The 18611-nt window shown below is 44.5% G+C and overlaps 2 protein-coding genes across 7 annotated transcripts in view; both read left to right on the forward strand.

The window, feature by feature from the left end:
- The first annotated feature begins 889 nt into the window (after nucleotides 1-889).
- The window catches only part of fynb (FYN proto-oncogene, Src family tyrosine kinase b), a 79183-nt gene continuing 61461 nt past the window's right edge, over nucleotides 890-18611 (forward strand). For 4 of the 6 annotated variants that reach the window (XR_012768828.1, XR_012768829.1, XM_075458736.1 and 1 more), the window contains exon 1: nucleotides 890-1071. The gene's annotated coding sequence lies outside the window, so the exon portion shown is untranslated. Of the gene's footprint in view, nucleotides 1072-16020; nucleotides 16052-18611 lie in introns of those variants that run through there. The other 2 variants (XM_075458739.1, XM_075458737.1) reach the window with 2 other exon arrangements.
- Nucleotides 8764-10404, forward strand: LOC142375146 (RNA-directed DNA polymerase from mobile element jockey). Its single transcript, XM_075459075.1, has one exon. The coding sequence runs from the start codon at nucleotides 8764-8766 to the stop codon at nucleotides 10402-10404; it is 1641 nt and encodes a 546-aa protein (XP_075315190.1).

Raw genomic sequence — 18611 nt, forward strand, 5'->3', positions numbered from 1 at the left:
GTTACATTCAGAGTTTAATGTTACATTCAGAGTTTAAACGTTACATTTAGAGTTTAAATGTTACATTCAGAGTTTAAATGTTACATTCAGAGTTTAAATGTTACATTCAGAGTTTAAACGTTACATTCAGAGTTTAAATGTTACATTCAGAATTTAAATGTTACATTCAGAGTTTAAATGTTACATTCAGAATTTAAATGTTACATTCAGAAATTAAATGTTACATTCAGAATTTAAATGTTACATTCAGAGTTTAAACGTTACATTCAGAGTTTAAATGTTACATTCAGAGTTAACATTACATTTAAAGTTTAAACGTTACATTTAAAGTTTAAAGCCATCCAGTTCTCGTGTTTTCTAGTGAATATATTGTTATCCTTAACTTTGAAGTAGTACATCATCTATACCGAGGTCTGTTTTCACACACGCACACGCACACGCACACGCACACCCCTGACCCGGTCCTGTCCTTTGATTGGCCGGTTATTGTGTCACTACAGGAACCGGCTCCGTCGTGCACTGTTCCATTACCTTTGAAAAGCTCCATATGTGGAGCCATCAGGACAGAGTGCAACACAAAAAAAGAAGAGTGAAAAACTTTGCGGTCGCTTAGTGAGATCATTTTAAGTTGAAAAAAGTTCCAAAACTGGTAAATAACGAGGACAAGCTTCCTCAGGAGACCCTTCCGGTTTAAATGACACAGCTGTAGTTTAAATACATTTGTTAGATGTAGAACTTTTAACCCAAAAATTTTGCCGACCATCCTTAAAAACAAACTCCTATAGTTCTGGTATTAAGAACCAGAAAACATAGTAAAAAAGAACATTCTCATAAATATGCTCATCAGTGTGATTTCCGGCAGCCTCTGAAGGCAGCAGCAGTGGCCCTGAGGTAACGGCATCACGCGCAGCCACGCGCAGCGGCCGCGACGCGGCGACACAGCATCAGGCCCCGCAGCGGCGCAGCGGCAGCGGCAGCGGCGCAGCCCTCATTCCGCTCATTCCGCTCCGGTGGGTGCATCCTGGCAGACATGGAGCACACAGCTCTGCGTTCTTAGTTCGGCTTGAACCGGTAAGTGATGCTGTTTTCTCTGTTACCCATCATTCACTTCGTTCCTGGCTCCCAAGCCAAGGGAACTGCTTTGATTTACCAGTTTTTCTTATTATTGACGCTTTTGAACGTTAACGTAGGTGGCCTGTTAGCTAGCTGCACTGGTTCGTTCGTAACGGCAGTCTCCGAGGCGTGGGCTGTGAACGCGATGCCCCGCGTGCATTCAGAGAAGCCCACCCCGGTCTTTGTTACTGACACAGCACCCACAGCTCATTAAAGGACTTGGTTATTCGTAATCACTGTGAGAAAATGAGAGATTTGTATCGTATGGGATCCCTCCCAGCATTGACGCATTCTTTTCTGATCCTCTTGTTTACCAAGCCCCCCCCCCCCGGTTTCCCCCATCATCACCATCAACATGTCCCTCTGATGCTCACTGGAGTCAGATGAAGGACACAGCCTCACATGATTCACTGGCGGTGCTTTGCTGCAGGGAAACCGGGCTCTGTTGTGTTGCTGTTCCGTCCGGATCAACTTACTGACCGAGCTGTGTCTCTGTCTGAGGTCTGATTTCTGATTTCTGGGGGGGCACCATGGTGCTGAACTCTGGTTTTCTCACCTTACCTTTTTCTGAACAAGTTGTAATCAGGCCTATAAGGACTGTGCTGATAGATAAGAACTCCTGAGGGGCTGACCTGTGTTTTCATTGTGCAGGGCCACTTTTTCCCCCTTTCCCGCTTTAATTGGGGTTAAATACTCTCATCACCTCTGTTTTCTTTTAAATCGTTCATGGACATCCCTCCATCCATTGCCTCGGCAAGGGCTGAGCTGCAGCCATTTGTTTGCAATCAGTGTGATTGGTAAGAAGTTTGTTTTTCCTGAATCAACCTCTGTTTGGTGCGTGTGACAGATGGGAAGGCTTGCTGCTTCTTTTCATTCATTTTCAGTTGTATTGTAGGTGAAATGTGAGGCAGTGAGATCTGTTGTAAACATTTATTTTGCAAGAAAGAGTGCTGTTACTGCCTATTTGTTGTTGCCTTGGGTTTTTAGAGGAACCAGCAAGCAGGCATGAAGCTCACCAGCTGCACTGAGTGTGAGGAGAAGCTGCCGGTGTAACGTCCCTGTGATGCTGCCGCAGGTGCAGCAGATATGAGCGCAGCATCTGTCCCCAAGCTGCCAGCAGAGTCTCTGACAGTGGTCTCACAAACCAAACGGGATCCAGTGTGCTGTATCATTGTTTAAGGCTGAATTCCACCCTTAACCCTGACCCTAACCCAGGGGTTTGCAAACTTTTCCATGCCAAGGCCCCCCAAACAGTATCAGCTTCTGGCCCCCTTTGCAAACCACAGACAATGCTACAAAATATGTAAAGAAACATCAACTTTTAGAAGGTATTTTCTTTCTTTTATTCACGGACAGCAGCTCGCTGTGTGAATGCAGCCTGACTAAATGCTCTTCTTTACGTCTGAAGAAATCTGCCGGATGTTTTTGTATCGAGTGACGCTGAGGTTTCGAAGGTTTTAAACACTCATTTGAGAGGGTCTCCAGACAGAGGACGCCATTTTTCTGTATGGCTGTAAAGCCAAACTTAATGTATGCTGCATCCTATTTTCTGATTTTAGTCGGCCAGTTCTTTCAGTCTCTTCCTAGTCAAAAATCTGTCCATTTTGGCTAAGCTACCTACATGCTAGCTTGAGGAGCAGAGCAGCTTGAGAACAGGCGCAAACCGCCATGTCTAGGATGTTTTGACTGGCAGCCAATCAGAAAGACAAGCATGGCAAATAACATTTCCATATGATATTTTATTATAAATTGTATTTAAATTAAAGCTGCGGTTTGCAACTTTTTTTTAGTCATATTAGCTTGAACTGTCATGGGATTCTGGAAGTAGAATATTAAATAGGCTGTTTAGGAAAAATAACGAAATCTGTAGCTCCCTCTGAAGCCTGTAATCATGCTTACAAAATCGAGCGCTCCCGGCTGTTTTTAACCAATCACGTTAGGGTGGAGGAATCCTACCTGTCAATCACAGCTTGTGCACACGCTGCTGAGCGTGAGTCTGCCCCAGCTTGTGTGCGCTCACACTGGTGTGAACTCACGTGCACAACCTCGTCCACAGAGGGGGAGGGGTTTGGGGGGCGATTCGGAGCTTGTTAGAGGTCGGGGGAGGGACCTGAAAGTTGTATCAGTTCGAATTTTCCGACTTTAGACTCGCAATTTTGAAAACCTGCCGACGGCAGCTTTAAATTCTGTTTTTTGATTTTTGATTTTTTTTTTCTTATCTTCACTCCAATTTTCTGAGGCCCCCCCTAGCGCCCCCTGGCGGCCCCCACTTTGAAAACCACTGCCCTAACCCACAGCCAGATGTTGATTATATGGTGTGTGGTGAAAGGCAGGCTGAAATCTAGAACTCAACTGTGCTAAATGGAATCTTTTATTGGTGGCATGTTTTCAGTGAACAGCAGCAGATATCCCCTTTAACTGAAGGCTTCTGTGCTGCTTCTTTTAAAGCGACAGTGCATGGACACAGTGAGTGTTTCCTTTCCATTCAGCATGCAGGATTCTTTAGATGAACAGCTTATGGACAGGCTACCCTTTGGGTCAGCGTGTCACTGACGGACAGACATAAACTTTGTGCCGGCAGGAGCCCAGACCAGGCTGGTTATCACACACAGGCCTCTGAGGCAGTGAAAGATGAAGGAATAACTGAACCACGAGCCTTCTGTTTCTGAAGTATAACAGGACTTATCCTGAGGGCCATAAGCTCAGCTGATTGGGAATTAATTCTGCATATTGGAGTATTACAAGTGTTTCAGTTAACTAAGCACCAACCATCCGACTCGCAGTGCAGAGTGTGTTTGAATGAAAAAGACCAAGGATCAGTGCTGACTGAACTTCCCTGCTCCTCATCAGCATGACCACAGAACAACGTGCACTGGACTAACTGTGCATCGGGAGGAAGTGTAACTTACTGCTGACAGTACACAGCGAGGTGCTTGAAAAACTGCAGGGACCAGACCAACATCCTACAAATGTCCCAAAGCAGAGGGCGTATGAATAAAAGCAGAGTGAAACACCTGAGGGGAAGTGTGAGGCACCTGCAACCAGCTCATCATGTAACCAAAGCAGTTCAACTGAAATGCTTTGGGTTAGGGTTAGATATATGTTTTTTATTATTATATTATAACCTATATTTAACCAGGAAGTTCCCATTGAGATTAAGAAGCTCTTTTTCAAGGGAGACCTGGCTAAGATAGGCAGCAGCAAATACAAAACACAGTTCCAAATTACACAGTAAAAACAGTAACAAATTAATTTAATTTAATTTAATTTAATTTATGAAAAACAAGTACATGTACTGGAGTAGGCCTCAAGTGTTCTCAGTTTGGATTTGAAGGCACTCAAAAATATTAACCCAGTTAGTTTCCAGTCCTTCTGCAACATGTTCCATCTGGAGCTGCAGAGCAGCCAAAAGCCCATCCAACTCGAGTGCATAACTCCCAGCGGTGTGCTGATGGTTTCCAGTTTTCTTTTAATAATCCAGTTAATATGGGTGTAGTCCACACCTGGGCGAACTACGGCCTGGGGGCCACATCCGGCCCTTTGTGTGTCCCTGTCCGGCCCACGCTAGATCAATCATGAATTTTAGAAACTATTAAATTTATTCTGAAAGGCCTTACATCCGTATTACTTCCATATGGACGCACACTGCTGACATCACTTCAGTGAACAGCGCCAAGCGATGCTAGCTGGGTTACCCTCAAGATGTCAGCTCACGCCAAGAAAAAAAAAAGTGCTTATTGGACTCTGATATGCCCGGAGAAAAAGGGCGCATTTGAGAAGGTGCCACTCTCCCTGCGCACAGTAAGGAGGCGGGGGGGACGTCGCGGGAAACGTGGAGCTTCAGCTGAAGAACAGACTCTGGCTTTGGATGAGAGCTGCCATGCACGTGACACTGCCCAGCGACTCATCTTCTGACGTGGGATAACTGCAGACTTTGAAATGACGGAGGAGCTGGCAGCCATGCAGTCAACCAAAGGGACAACCCCCGGCAGGGACATGTTCCCAGAGGTAAATGCATGTTTGGACAGGTTAGGACTGAAATGGGACAAGCTGGCAGGTGTGACAGACGGTGGTCCAAGTCTGACAGGGAAAATGGTGCACTTTTAAAGAGAATGCAGGATTAATTAGAAATGAACCCTGAGCAGAAATGCACTTTTTTTTTTATTGTATTCTACATCAGGAAGTGTTGAACCATGTAAAAAGTAACCAAGTTGTTGATGCTGGGACTGAAATAGTTCACTTCATCAGAGCGAAAGCATTAAATCTGACAGTTTGTTGCTCTTCTGGAGGAAAATGAGACCGAACATGGTGACATGAGCTATCGCTGCGCTGCCAGGTGGCTCAGCCTGGGCAAAGTGCTGAGACGTGTCTGGGACCTGAGAGACCAGATCCAGGATTTGTGTGGAGAAAGGACTCGACCTCCCACAGCTCTCAGGTGAAGACTGGCTGGCAGACCTGGGAGTTGCTGTGGATGTGACTGCACTGATGAAGGAACTGAATGTTAAACTTTTTTGCATGAAATGTACAGCGCAGGGAAGGCTTTCATGAGGAAGTTGCAGCTTTTCTCAAACCAAGTGGAGGAAAACATTCTCACCCACCTGCCAACACTAAAGGAAGCCCCAAGATCAGCTGATCGCCTCCACTAGTGCTCATCCATGTCAGAAGCTCTGCATGGAGAGTTTTCAAGGCAATTTCAAAACAGTTGAGAGTGAGATGCACACGGTTTCTTCTCCCTTCCGCTGCAGTGTGGATAATGTGCCAGTGATGCTCAGATGGAGCTCACTGACCTGCAGTCTGACACACTGCTGCCAGAGCACTTCAGCTCAGTCTGCAGGAGTTTTACTCCTCCCTCAAAGGGGAGATCTTTCCTCACCCGCGGAGAACTTTCCTCACCCGCGGAGAACTTTCCTCACCCGAGGAGAACTTTCCGCTCCCAGTGTGCATGACAGCAGATGGTAGGCTGAGCCATGGCTCAGTGAGGACAACACTGTCAGATTGTATCACTCCTCTCATAGCTCTGTAACAGCAGGCACTTATTCACCTTCAAACTCTCCAGCAGGACACCTTTCAGCCACAGGTTGTCTTTGTGATCCATCCAGGGATCCAGTGTACATGTGATGCCTCTGGGGACGCCCCACATATCGTCTCCCATAGCAACAGACCCTACAGCCTCAGTCCATGCTGTTGACCCACTAGACCTGGACAGCTTTTGCTGTTGAAAATGACTTCAACTCAATATGAGCCTGATGCAACGTATTTCTGCAGCTGATGGTGCACACTGATGGTGCTGCACGCTGATGGTGCTGCACGCTGATGGTGCACACTGATGGTGCTGGACGCTGATGGTGCACACTGATGGTGCACGCTGATGGTGCTGCACGCTGATGGTGCTGGACGCTGATGGTGCACACTGATGGTGCACGCTGATGGTGCTGCTCGCTGATGGTGCTCGCTGATGGTGCTGCTGATGGTGCTGCACGCTGATGGTGCTGCACGCTGATGGTGCACACTGATGGTGCTGCACGCTGATGGTGCTGGACGCTGATGGTGCACACTGATGGTGCACGCTGATGGTGCTGGACGCTGATGGTGCACGCTGATGGTGCTGCACGCTGATGGTGCTGGACGCTGATGGTGCTGCACACTGATGGTGCACGCTGATGGTGCTGCACACTGATGGTGCTGCACGCTGATGGTGCACGCTGATGGTGCTGCACGCTGATGGTGCACACTGATGGTGCTGCACGCTGATGGTGCACACTGATGGTGCACGCTGTTGGTGCACGCTGATGGTGCTGCTGATGGTGCTGCACGCTGATGATGCACACTGATGGTGCTGCACGCTGATGGTGCACACTGATGGTGCACGCTGATGGTGCTGGACGCTGATGGTGCTGCTGATGGTGCTGCACGCTGATGATGCACACTGATGGTGCACGCTGATGGTGCTGGACGCTGATGGTGCTGCACGCTGATGGTGCTGCACGCTGATGGTGCTGGACGCTGATGGTGCTGCACACTGATGGTGCTGCACGCTGATGGTGCTGCACACTGATGGTGCTGCACGCTGATGGTGCTGCACACTGATGGTGTACTAAGATATATCGCGATATTTCGTCTTGCGGGACGTTATCGATACACTGGCGCCAAATATCGATATTTAAACATACTGCCGCTCTAAGTAGATTCTAACAGGGCTCTAGACTAACTTTTTGCACTGGTCGCACCTGTGCGACCTCAGATTATTTTTAGTTGCACCATAGAGAAAATAGGTCGCATGTGCGACCAAATTGGTTACACTCTTGAGCCCATCCATCCATCCATTATCTTCCGCTTCTCCGGGGATCGGGTCGCGGGGGCAGCAGCTTGAGCAGAGAAGCCCAGACGTCCCCGGCCACTTCCTCCAGCTCTTCTGGGGGGACCCCGAGGCGTTCCCAGGCCAGCCGAGAAACTCTCGAGCCCTGTTTAATATTAACTCTTTTTTTTTTTTTTAAAGTTCTATGCTGCTCTGTTCTTGCATTAAGGCATAGGCAAGTAAAATTTTGATAGGTTGCAAAATGTAAATTGGATATAATGTGTAATCAAAATGTACATTAAATTCATGTTTTTAATGAAAGTTCCATTCTGTCCTCTCCTATCGTGATGTATCGTGGATGAAATTTCTTACAATATATCGAGAATCGCTGTATCGTGATATTATCGTTATCGTGACAATATCATATCGTGAGGTACCTGGTGATACCCAGCCCTAGTGCACACTGATGGTGTTGCACACTGATGGTGTTGCACACTGATGGTGTTGCACACTGATGGTGTTGCACACTGATGGTGTTGCACACTGATGGTGTTGCACACTGATGGTGCACCCCAGCTCAGAAGGGAGGGAGAGCCCATTGGTGCTGTGCTGTTCTCAGGGCTGCGGTGGGAGGCGCTACCCTCTTTATATCAATGCTTGTATCACAGAAAGGTAAAAAAAGCAAAACAACAACCCTAAATATATAAACCTACCAACATGTCTACACAGAGATAAAGTGTGGCTCCCTGCACACTTCATGAGGTGGAGTAGAAGAAAAGTTCCCATCTGCAAGGAGTCGGGGAGCGTCTTCATAAAGAAACTCGCAGATATAAACGCACTGCTTCCTAAGCAGGTTCTGTTGTAGCTTACCTACTGGTGGTTTGGGTGAGTCCAGCATTTTTAATGAACTTTTACCGCAGAACTGCTGCTACTTTAATTCTCCAAGGATGTCGGGTCGAGGAGGAGGAATAGTGACTGTTTTTAAAAGTTGTTTTACTTGTAAACAGTTGCCTCCAGCCCGCTTAGTAGCTTTGAGCTTAGCCTATTTGAACTTGGCAGCTCCTACACTGTGCTGTGTGCGGTGGTTTATCGGCCACCAAAGTACAACAAAAAATTTTATAAATGATTTTTCTGATTTCTTGGCTGATATCATGCCAAGGAATGATTTTAATATTCATGTCTGTTGTCCTACTTCACCTATGGCTCAGTCTTTTCTTAATGTTATTGATACTTTTGATCTTGTGCAGTCTGTGACTGGTGCTACGCATGAGCATGGGCACACTCTTGATCTGGTTTTATCTTATGGTCTACTGTTTTTTAACTTAGTGATTGCTGACCCATTATTTTCAGACCACATGCCTGTTTTATTTGAGATAAAGCTGTCCTGTACTAAAGTTAAACCATGCGCTGCAGCTCGGTTCTGTCGTGTTCTTAACCCTTCTACTGCTGGTCAGTTTTCTTTAGTTTTTAATCAGAACTGTACCATCCCAGAGACTGTGGGAAATAAAACCGAGGATCTCAGCAACTGGTTTTATTCTACCATTAAAGCAGCTCTGGATTCGGTGGCACCATTAAAAATTAGACTTTCAAAATCCAAACATGAACCCTGGTTAAATGATGACACTCGGGCTGCCAGGAGGAACTGTCGCAAAGCTGAACGCAAATGGAAAAAGGACAAATTGCAGGTGTCGTTCCAAATATTGAAGGAATGCTGGCGCTGTTATCAAAGGACTGTAAAAGACGCCAAAAGAAGGCACCTGTCGGATCTAATTGTATCAAACAGTCACAATCCTTCTGTTTTATTTAAAACTATTGACTCTGTTCTAAATGCCCCACATGGTGGTTTTGTGGAGACTTCACCCGCTGTATGTGAAAGCTTTTTACACTTTTTTGTTGAGAAAGTCACTTCTATTAGGGCCCAGATCATACCTTCTGTTCATGACCCTTCAGTTTTTGTGCCTTGCTCTGCTGTTTTCCACAGCTTTGAATGTGTGACCTTGCAATCTTTGCAGGAGGTAGTTAGTCACTTAAGGCCAACTGGTTCTCCGGATGATGCTATTCCACCTCGATTATTCAATGATGTTTTTCTTACTATAGGTCCTTCAGTCCTTGCTCTTGTAAATAGTAGCTTGTCCTCAGGTGTTGTTCCTGAAAATTTGAAACATGCAGTTGTCCAGCCTCTAATTAAGAAACCAGTCTTGGATCCTGCTGTCTTGGCGAACTATAGACCTATCTCTAAACTGCCTTTTGTTTCAAAGATTCTTGAGAAGGTAGTCTGTAATCAGCTAATGGCCTATCTCATTGAACATAATATTTTAGAGGTTTTTCAGTCCGGCTTTAAATCATTTCATAGCACAGAGTCAGCTCTTTTAAAAGTTTTTAATGATATATTTTTAGCAACTGATTCTGGTGACTGTGTTGTCTTGGTGTTGTTGGATCTATCAGCTGCTTTTGACACAGTTGATCACAGAATTTTACTTTCCCGTTTGGAACAGTTTGTGGGCATTGGTCATATAGCCCTAGATTGGTTTAAATCTTATTTGGCCAAGCATACTTTTTGTGTCTGTCTTGATGGCCATAGGTCCTCCTCTGCTACACTGTCGTGTGGTGTCCCACAGGGCTCTGTTCTAGGCCCTCTTCTCTTCTTGTTGTATCTCCTTCCTCTCGGTTCTGTTTTTAAGAAATATGGGATTGCTTTTCATTGTTATGCGGATGACACACAGATTTACGTACCATTAAAGAAAGCAGACTCCACCTCTCTTCGGTCTCTGTTCTTATGTCTGGAAGATTTGAAGGCCTGGATGGCTTTAAATTTCTTGAAACTTAATGAAGATAAGACAGAGGTAGTGATTTTTGGCAGTTCCAGTGAACATTCTCTGTCCGATGCTTGCTCCTTGGCTCAGTATGTCAAGCCGGTTGTTACAAATTTAGGAGTCAAGATGGATGCTGGTCTTAAGCTGGAAGCTCACATTAGAGCTGTTGTAAAATCCAGCTAGCCAAAGTAAAACCCATTCTTCCTAGACAGCACTTTGAAACAGCAATCCATGCATTTGTGACCTCACGGCTGGATTACTGTAATGCACTATATATAGGCGTCAGTGATTCATGCATTTCCCAGCTTCAGAGGGTTCAAAATGCTGCTGCACGCCTTTTAACAGGTACACGAAAATTTGACCATATTTCCCCTGTTTTAGCTTCTTTACAGTGGCTGCCAGTATATTTTAGGATTCATTTTAAAATCCTTTTATTTGCTTTTAAAGCTCTTAATGGCCTTGCCCCTCCTTACCTGTCTGAGCTGCTACATTCCTACACACCCTCCCGTTCCCTCAGGTCAGCTGACCAGTTGTTTCTGAGGGTCCCGAAGACAAAGCGCCAGCTCAGAGGGGACCGTGCTTTTTCTGTGGCAGCTCCTAAGCTATGGAATGACCTTCCTTTGGACATAAGACAGGCCTCTTCACTTGTTGTTTTTAAATCCCTTCTTAAGACCCATCTTTTTTCTTTGGCTTTTGGCACAATCTGAGATGTTTGACTTCTTTTTATTGTGTTTACATTTTAATTACTTTAGTACTGCTTTTATATTTGACCCTTCTATTTTATGATTATATTGTATTTTATGATTGTGTATAGCACTTTGGTCCTGTGGGTGTATAAAGTGCTTTATAAATAAAGTTGGTATGGTATGGTATGGTTTATATATTGATTCTGTCAGAGGAAATGAGGCTTTAGCCAAGTGTGGCCATGGACCAAAAAAGAAAATGCTACCTTTTGACAGAATAAATCACCAAGATGGAGATTTCAGATGGCGCCGAAGTCAACTTAAACTACTGATGGACCTTATAGTAGGTGATTGAACAAAAGCAACACACATCCAGGGAGTGTGTTTGGAAAGACTTGACTGTGGATATAATTAAAGAAAATGTTCATACATAAAGCCTGCTGTCTCCCTACAACCTGAAAAATATTAAGTCCAGACTTAGAAATCAACTTAATTTCCCCATCAAAGTAAGCGTTTTATAGATCCTTACTTAGCCGTTATTCTTTAGTTCCAGCTCTGTTTGTAAGTGTGTTTTATAAATGAGGCTGCAGAAGTTGATGTCATCACAGGGGGCTTGCAGCGGGTCAGCTGACCCTCTGTCCTCAGCGTCGTACTGAACGCTCAGAGGCCGGAGGTGCCACAACAATGCTGCACTTTGTGTCAGTGTGAGAAAAGAGCTGCTTCTCCTCTCTTTTTTCCTGCATCTGTGGCTGAGTTGTGTGGGATGAGTAAACGTTGAGCCATCGTTGGGGAGCTGCGATGACGTGTGACGGCACAGGTCCACATCATGTGATCACCTCTGCAGTTTTTACAGCATCCAAGCAGGGCCCCAGCAGATGTTTCATCCAAAGAATGAAACAGAAAGCAGTTGTAGCACACATCCTGGCACACTGATCGCATGGTGCATCTGCGGCCCTGCACTTCCACCTGCCACAGCTCTGCTTTGTGCTGGATTCTGGTGCGCTTGAAATCTGCAGAGTCAGCTGAATGATATTGAGTGTGGCGTAATTTCCTATGAAAGGAATGGCAGCTGCTCGTATACGTCTGGGGCACAAGCAAGGTCCAGCTTACTCTCATATTATGCCCAACATTTTCCATTTTTAATCTCCCCTCTTTTTCTAAAGCTCTCCAATTCCATTTGGCTCTCAAGTCCATTTAGCTTTTTTCAGGAGTTCCAGAGTGCACTGGGGGCCTTGTTCTATATTTAAAAGCCCACTTCTGAATAAATCGAGCAGAAGTCCTTCATTCTGCCAGCCACCAACCAAGCTGAACGTTTCTGCTGCTGCTGAAGCAGAGGCGTGCCGGCGGTGGGTTTCTGCCATGTGTGTAGAGTGAGCAGCCAGCTTTACAGCTGCTTTACAGAAATACGACTCACTGAACAGAAAGGAAAGCAGATGGAAAGCAAATGGAAAACTCTGCTCATGGTCCATTCAAAGTCTTAGGAATTTTTGGTAGAAAAATGCTCACTTTGGACCTTTTAAATGAAACGTGTCCCAATTTTCTAACATCACCTTTTTTTTTCTTTTTGGTTCAAAGATCAATCATCAGATTAGTCAACAAAATAAAAATCCTGAGCTGCAGCTCCACAAATAAAATGTTATTTTCAGGTTGATTTGAATGAAGTGAAGGAGCTTCTGAAGGAGGAAACCCCCTGATGCAAGCCTTTTTCAGTGTGTGGCTGGAGTGTAAAGTTCACATTTTATCATGAGTACAACACGTAGGTGAGCAAATAGTGAAATGAAATGAGGAAATAAAAGAAAAGCTTTCTTTTCCAATGAGAGTGTCTTTAGCAGACCATTGTACAGAGCAGCCACAGCTTGTATGCCAGGCCCCAGCATGGCTGTGTGTTGGATCAGCACACACACAGACAGCAGCATGCTGTAAGCTTTCTGTGCTGCTGTTTCTCCAGGTGCTCTGCTTTCCTCTCACACAAACCTTCATGTTAGGGGATTGTGAACGAGCCGTTTGTTTCTCTGTGGTGGACATGGTGGCCTGTTGTGGGCATGGTTTAAAAAAAACGGCCATGTTGGGGACTCTGGTTTGCTCAGCTGGTTGAGCTGGCATCCCATATGCAGAGGCCCAAGCTCCTCGATGCAGCCCTCCCGGCGCGAGGCACTTTGCTGAATGCCCCCCCCCCTCTCTTTCTGCCCTCATTTCCTGTTGAGCTTTTCAATAGAGGCCACTTGTGCCGAAAAATCCTTTAAAAACTGATCAAATAAGAAAATGTTCAATCAACATAAGACATGGAACAAATTTCTACACTATCAAATGGGTTTCTCTCAGTTTTAAGAAGTTCTGTTTGGTCCATACAGATTAAGATTAAGATCAGATTTATATGTCATGCATACACACAAAATTAGTCCTCTGCTTTTAACCCATCCAGGTTGGCACCTGTTGACATGCACATGCACAGGGTCACACTCTCTTAAGCCGGAGTTATAGTTGACGCGTCTGTCACGGCGGTGGCGGACTGTGACGTCAAAATGACGTTTCAGGCATGGCGCTTCCCTTGAAAAGACGGCGCAGCGCGTTGTCGTGCACCAGTCGATTTTTGTAACTTGGCGGCGCCAACAACGACAGTCCGGATGGACTGTTGTGAGACCAGGCTCAGTGAGAAGGTGCGTTTGTACAGACAGCTGTACGAAACTGCAGTGAAACAGCACAGGGAGCACGTAAACTCCCCAAACTGCTGCACAGAGATGGGCAGAACTTTGGGGAAAGAGGGAGAGTTCTGTAAGAATGTGTGGAAGAAGCTACAGGACAGATACATGAAGGCAAAGAAGAGGGCAGAGACTCTGTTGATGCCGGGGGCTTCAAACCTTCAAAATGATCCGAATACTGCAGCAGTATCATTAATTACAGTATTCTTGCTCTTGACAGCGGCATTGTTTTCTTCTCCACTTTCGTGGTTGTAGAGTAGTGGTAACCTTCACGTAGCAGCGACACCTCTGTGACGGAGAAAATTGCAACGACTGGCGCATCGATTTGCGCAACTATATATTGCGAGCACGAAATCGTGACGGCATCAACACCGCTCACGCTAGCAGACGCGGCAACCATGCTAGAGTCTTTAGAGACAGATGCCAACCTGGAGCGGTGGGCAGCCATTCGCAGTGCCCGGGGAGCATGGGGGTACAGTGCCTTGCTCAAGGGCACCTCGGCCGTGACAAGGAGTTGGACTGACACCCCTCCAACTGTCTGTTCCAACAATCTTTTTGAGTGGCGAGAGTGGGAATCGAAACTGCCAACCTTCTGGTTATTGGACGACCGCCTCTAACCACTGAGCCACGGCCGAATGGGTTGAGTCAGCATACTCTTCTCTGAAACTATTTGAAATCGTTTTGTATGAACAAGTGTTTTCTGTGCAAGTCTTGGTGAATGAATGAAAACAGATCGAACTGAAACTACACAGCTTCTGTGAGTCCAGAGTAATTTGAACTATAGACATCAGATCAGTTAATAATGAAAACAAATTGAGACCAAGCCCATAATAGATTAACACATTGACTCCCAAGTCACGTAAAACTACGTTTTTACTGCCCATGCGTTGGCTCCCACATGGTAGAAATACGTTTTTACGTTTTTTTTATGGATTCTGAATCTATACATTCTAATGCACATTCTGTGTGATTTTTGTAATTATGTGATGAACAGAACTGACATAGATGGCAGTCAGAAACTGGTGTCATCATCTGGACATTTTGATCATTACGCCAATGGCTTTGCGTCAACTCAAGAACAATTTTGATAACGCTGCATTGATTGTTGTGCATTTCCGCATTGTGTCCAATTGCACGTGTCGGTTTCCAGAGGGTGGCGGTAAAGTAACATAAACAAACAACAAGAAGGAGAAGAAGACACGCGACAAGTCTAAGGAGGCGGTCTTATGAACTGGTTAGCTTTGCAACATGCGACACGACGCAAATCCTCTGACCCGGATATGTAAGTATCTAAAGTGCCACAGGCTGAAAGAGCGCACCTTTCACAAAAGCCCCGATCTCAGTTTGTTGTTGATTTTGGTGGATACCCGCCTTGGTTTAGCTAAGGATAGGTCGCTAATGGCGGCACCTAGAGACACGCAGTTTTGACCCACAAAGAGTTTAAAGTCTCAGCTTTCAAACGAGCCATAACATGTTTCAGTGGCCCTATCACATAGTATGCTGTGACTGTACAAAAAACGTCAAAAAAATGGTTTACAACGCTGGGAGTCTACGACATAATTCTGTAAAAACTGCTGGTAGTCAATGTGTTAATTTGATCAACTCTAGTAGATTATGTTGACCAAACTCAAATGAATGAATCTGATACAGCAGAATGATTTAATTCTGAAAGAAAACCATAAAACTGCGAGTTCCTGACAGTTTTATTGGGCAGCTGGAGAAGGTCGGTGGTTCGACTCCCTGCTTCTCCACCATGATGCATGAATGTTTATTTTTTGTTCATTTAACAAGTTATCTTTTACAACCAACAAGATCCCTTGAACAAATCTTAAAGCAATGCTTCTCCCCCAGTACCTGTAGACCTGGAGATGGTTCTAATGTTGTGGTTGATGGATGTGTGATCTGAAGATGATGTTCTGCAGTTGAAGAATCCTCCCATTTGCAGCGAGTGCAAATGTGTTAACTACAGTAACCCATCAGTCTGTATGTTGACATGAACGAGTCTATCATTAGAGATGGTAAATGTAATCCAACCAATTGTAAATAAGCCTTAGCTTTGCTTAAATTAGAAATATGTATTTGTGATAAATACCTTAAGGATGTATTCATTTCAATTAATTTTTATTTATATAGCGCCAAATACAACAAATGTCATCTCAAGGCACTTAGATAGTAAGTCCAATTCAAGCCAATTGGAATTCAATTAATTAATAATAATCATAATTCATAAAATAATCCAATTCGTTCATATAGAGCCAATTCAAAAGCAATTTCCTAGCTAAGAAAACCAACAGATTACACTGAAAACTTTTTGTTTTTCGGTCCAATCTCCCGGCCTGAGCGTGCCTGAGGCGACTGTGGAGAGAAACGACTCCCTTTGAACAGGAAGAAACCTCTGGCAGAACCAGACTCAGGAAGGGTGGCCATCCTGAGCCATCCCTATTCAAGGTAAACACAAGAAACTTGTGCTAACGAAAAAATAAATAATAAAATAAAGGACCAGACTCAGTGAGTAATTCCCTATACTCCCTATGTAGATCTGCTCCTCACACCACAACAACCATCTTTTTACAGCCACAAGCTACCTCAGCCTCTCACCAACTGCACACCAGTCACAGCGGGGTGGGGATGCAAACCCTGGTTCGGGTAGGGGGAGAATTAAAAGAGGTAAGATAAGCGGGAATGGGATTCAAACCCTGGTTCGGGTAGGGGGTAATGAAAGTATAGAAGGTGCCAGAGGTGGAGGCAGGACAAGACACACTAGCAGATACACTATCAGATTCAACAGACCTAACTATAAGCTTTATAAAAAAGGAAAGTTTTAAGCCTGGTCTTAAAAGTGGAAAGGGTGTCTGCTTCCCGGACATTTACTGGCAGCTTATTCCACAATAGAGGGGCCTGATAACTGAAGGCTCTGCCTCCCATTCTACTTTTAGAAACTCTGGGAACCTCAAGTAAACCTGCAGTTTGGGAACGAAGTGCTCTGTTAGGAAAATATCTTACAATGAGATCTTTAAGATATGATGGAGCTCGGTCATTAAGAGCTTTATATGTAAGGAGAAGAATCTTAAATTCTATTCTGAATTTAACAGGGAGCTAATGAAGAGAAGCTAAAACTGGAGAAATATGATCTCTCCTGTTAGTTCTCATCAAAACTCTGGCTGCAGCATTTTGGATCAGCTGGAGGCTTTTCAGAGAATATGTGGGACAGCCCAATAATAAAGAATTACAGTAGTCCAATCTTGAAGTAACAAATGCATGGATTAGTTTTTCTGCATCACTCTGAGACAAGATGTTCCTGATTTTAACAATATTACGAAGATGAAAGAAGGCAGTCCTAGAAACCTGTTTTATATGCGAGTCAAATGATAAGTTCTGGTCAAAAATAACTCCAAGGTTCCTCACTGTAGAACTAGAAGCCAAGGAAATACCATCTAGAGTAACTATATAGCTAGACAATTTCTCCCTGAAACGCTCAGGTCCAAAGATAACAACTTCAGTTTTGTCTGAATTTAGAAGCAGACAGTTCTGAGTCATCCAGGTCTTTATGTCTTTAAGACATGCTTGTAGTCTGACCAACCTTTTGGGTTCATCTGGTTTTATAGATAAGTACAGCTGAGTATCATCAGCATAGCAATGGAAATTTATGCCATGCTGTCTAATAATGTTACCTAATGGAAGCATATATAAAGTGAAAAGAATGGGTCCAAGCACAGAACCCTGGGGAACTCCATGACTTACTCTGGTGTGTGAGGAAGATTCTTCATTTACATGAACAAACTGAAATCTATCAGATAAATATGACTTAAACCAGCCTAATGCAGTTCCTTTAATCCCAATAACATGTTCAAGTCTGTGTAATAAGATACTGTGATCGACCGTATCAAATGCAGCACTGAGATCCAACAGGACAAGCACAGACACAAGTCTGCTATCAGAGGCTAAGAGGAGATCATTGGTAACTTTCAGCAGTGCTGTTTCTGTGCTATGATGCACTCTGAATCCCGACTGAAACTCTTCAAACAGATTATTTCTGTGGAAATGATCACAAAGCTGAGCTGCAACTATTTTTTCAAGAACTTTAGACATAAAAGGGAGATTGGATATAGGTCTATAATGAGCTAACACTTCTGAATCAAGAGTAGGTTTTTTTAAGTAAAGGTTTAATTACAGCAACCTTAAAAGTCTGAGGTACATATCCTGTCAACAAAGACAGATTGATCAAATCCAATATGGAAGTGTCAATTAATGGGAAAACCTCCTTGAACAGTCTGGTTGGGATTGGGTCTAAAACACAAGTTGATGGTTTAAGGCCCATTTATGCCCTACGGTAAATACGGAAACGGACGCTTTCACCCGGTTCCGGGGGTCGTTTCATCCGTCAGTTTGTCCGTAGGTCAAGAGCTTAGCAATCCGGTGAGCTCCGGGCGAAACGGAGCAATACCAGAGGAATTCGTGGGGGCAGCAGAGAGTCAGGAGCGTGTTGGCTCCGGAAGTTATGGAGGAAGAAGAAGAAGAATGAAGAGTAGGAGATTAAAAAATTTTAAGATTTAAAAATGCCAGGTAATGGAGGAGAGGATTTGTGAGATGGTCAGGGGGTATATATATTTGTATGACTGCAACTTCCTCAATTGACGCCATGTTTCTCAAACCCGCGGCCGACAATGACTCAATATATACCGCCCTCTAGAGGATTTCTTACGGACGTGCGCAATACGGACGGAGGCATAAACAGAAGTTCCGGGAGCAACGTATGGACCGGACAGACGAATTTCGTCCGGTTCCGTAGGGCATAAATGGGCCTTTAGAAGAGACTATTGCTGTTGTTAGCTCAGAGAGATCAACTAGAGAGAAGCCGTCTAAATACAAATCAGGTTCTAAAGATACTTCTAAAGCTGCTGTACTTGATGATACATCACTGATAACAGTGGGAAGGACTCCATCAATCTTCTCTCTGATAGAAACAATTTTATTGATAAAGAAGCTCATGAAATCATCACTGCTGAGA

The sequence above is a fragment of the Odontesthes bonariensis genome, chromosome 24, assembly GCF_027942865.1.
Source record: "Odontesthes bonariensis isolate fOdoBon6 chromosome 24, fOdoBon6.hap1, whole genome shotgun sequence".
Taxonomy (NCBI): domain Eukaryota; kingdom Metazoa; phylum Chordata; class Actinopteri; order Atheriniformes; family Atherinopsidae; genus Odontesthes; species Odontesthes bonariensis.

Coding starts and splice junctions, on each gene's coding strand:
- LOC142375146 (XM_075459075.1), top strand. CDS start 8,764: ATGCCTGTTTTATTTGAGATAAAGCTGTCCTGTACTAAAGTTAAACCA.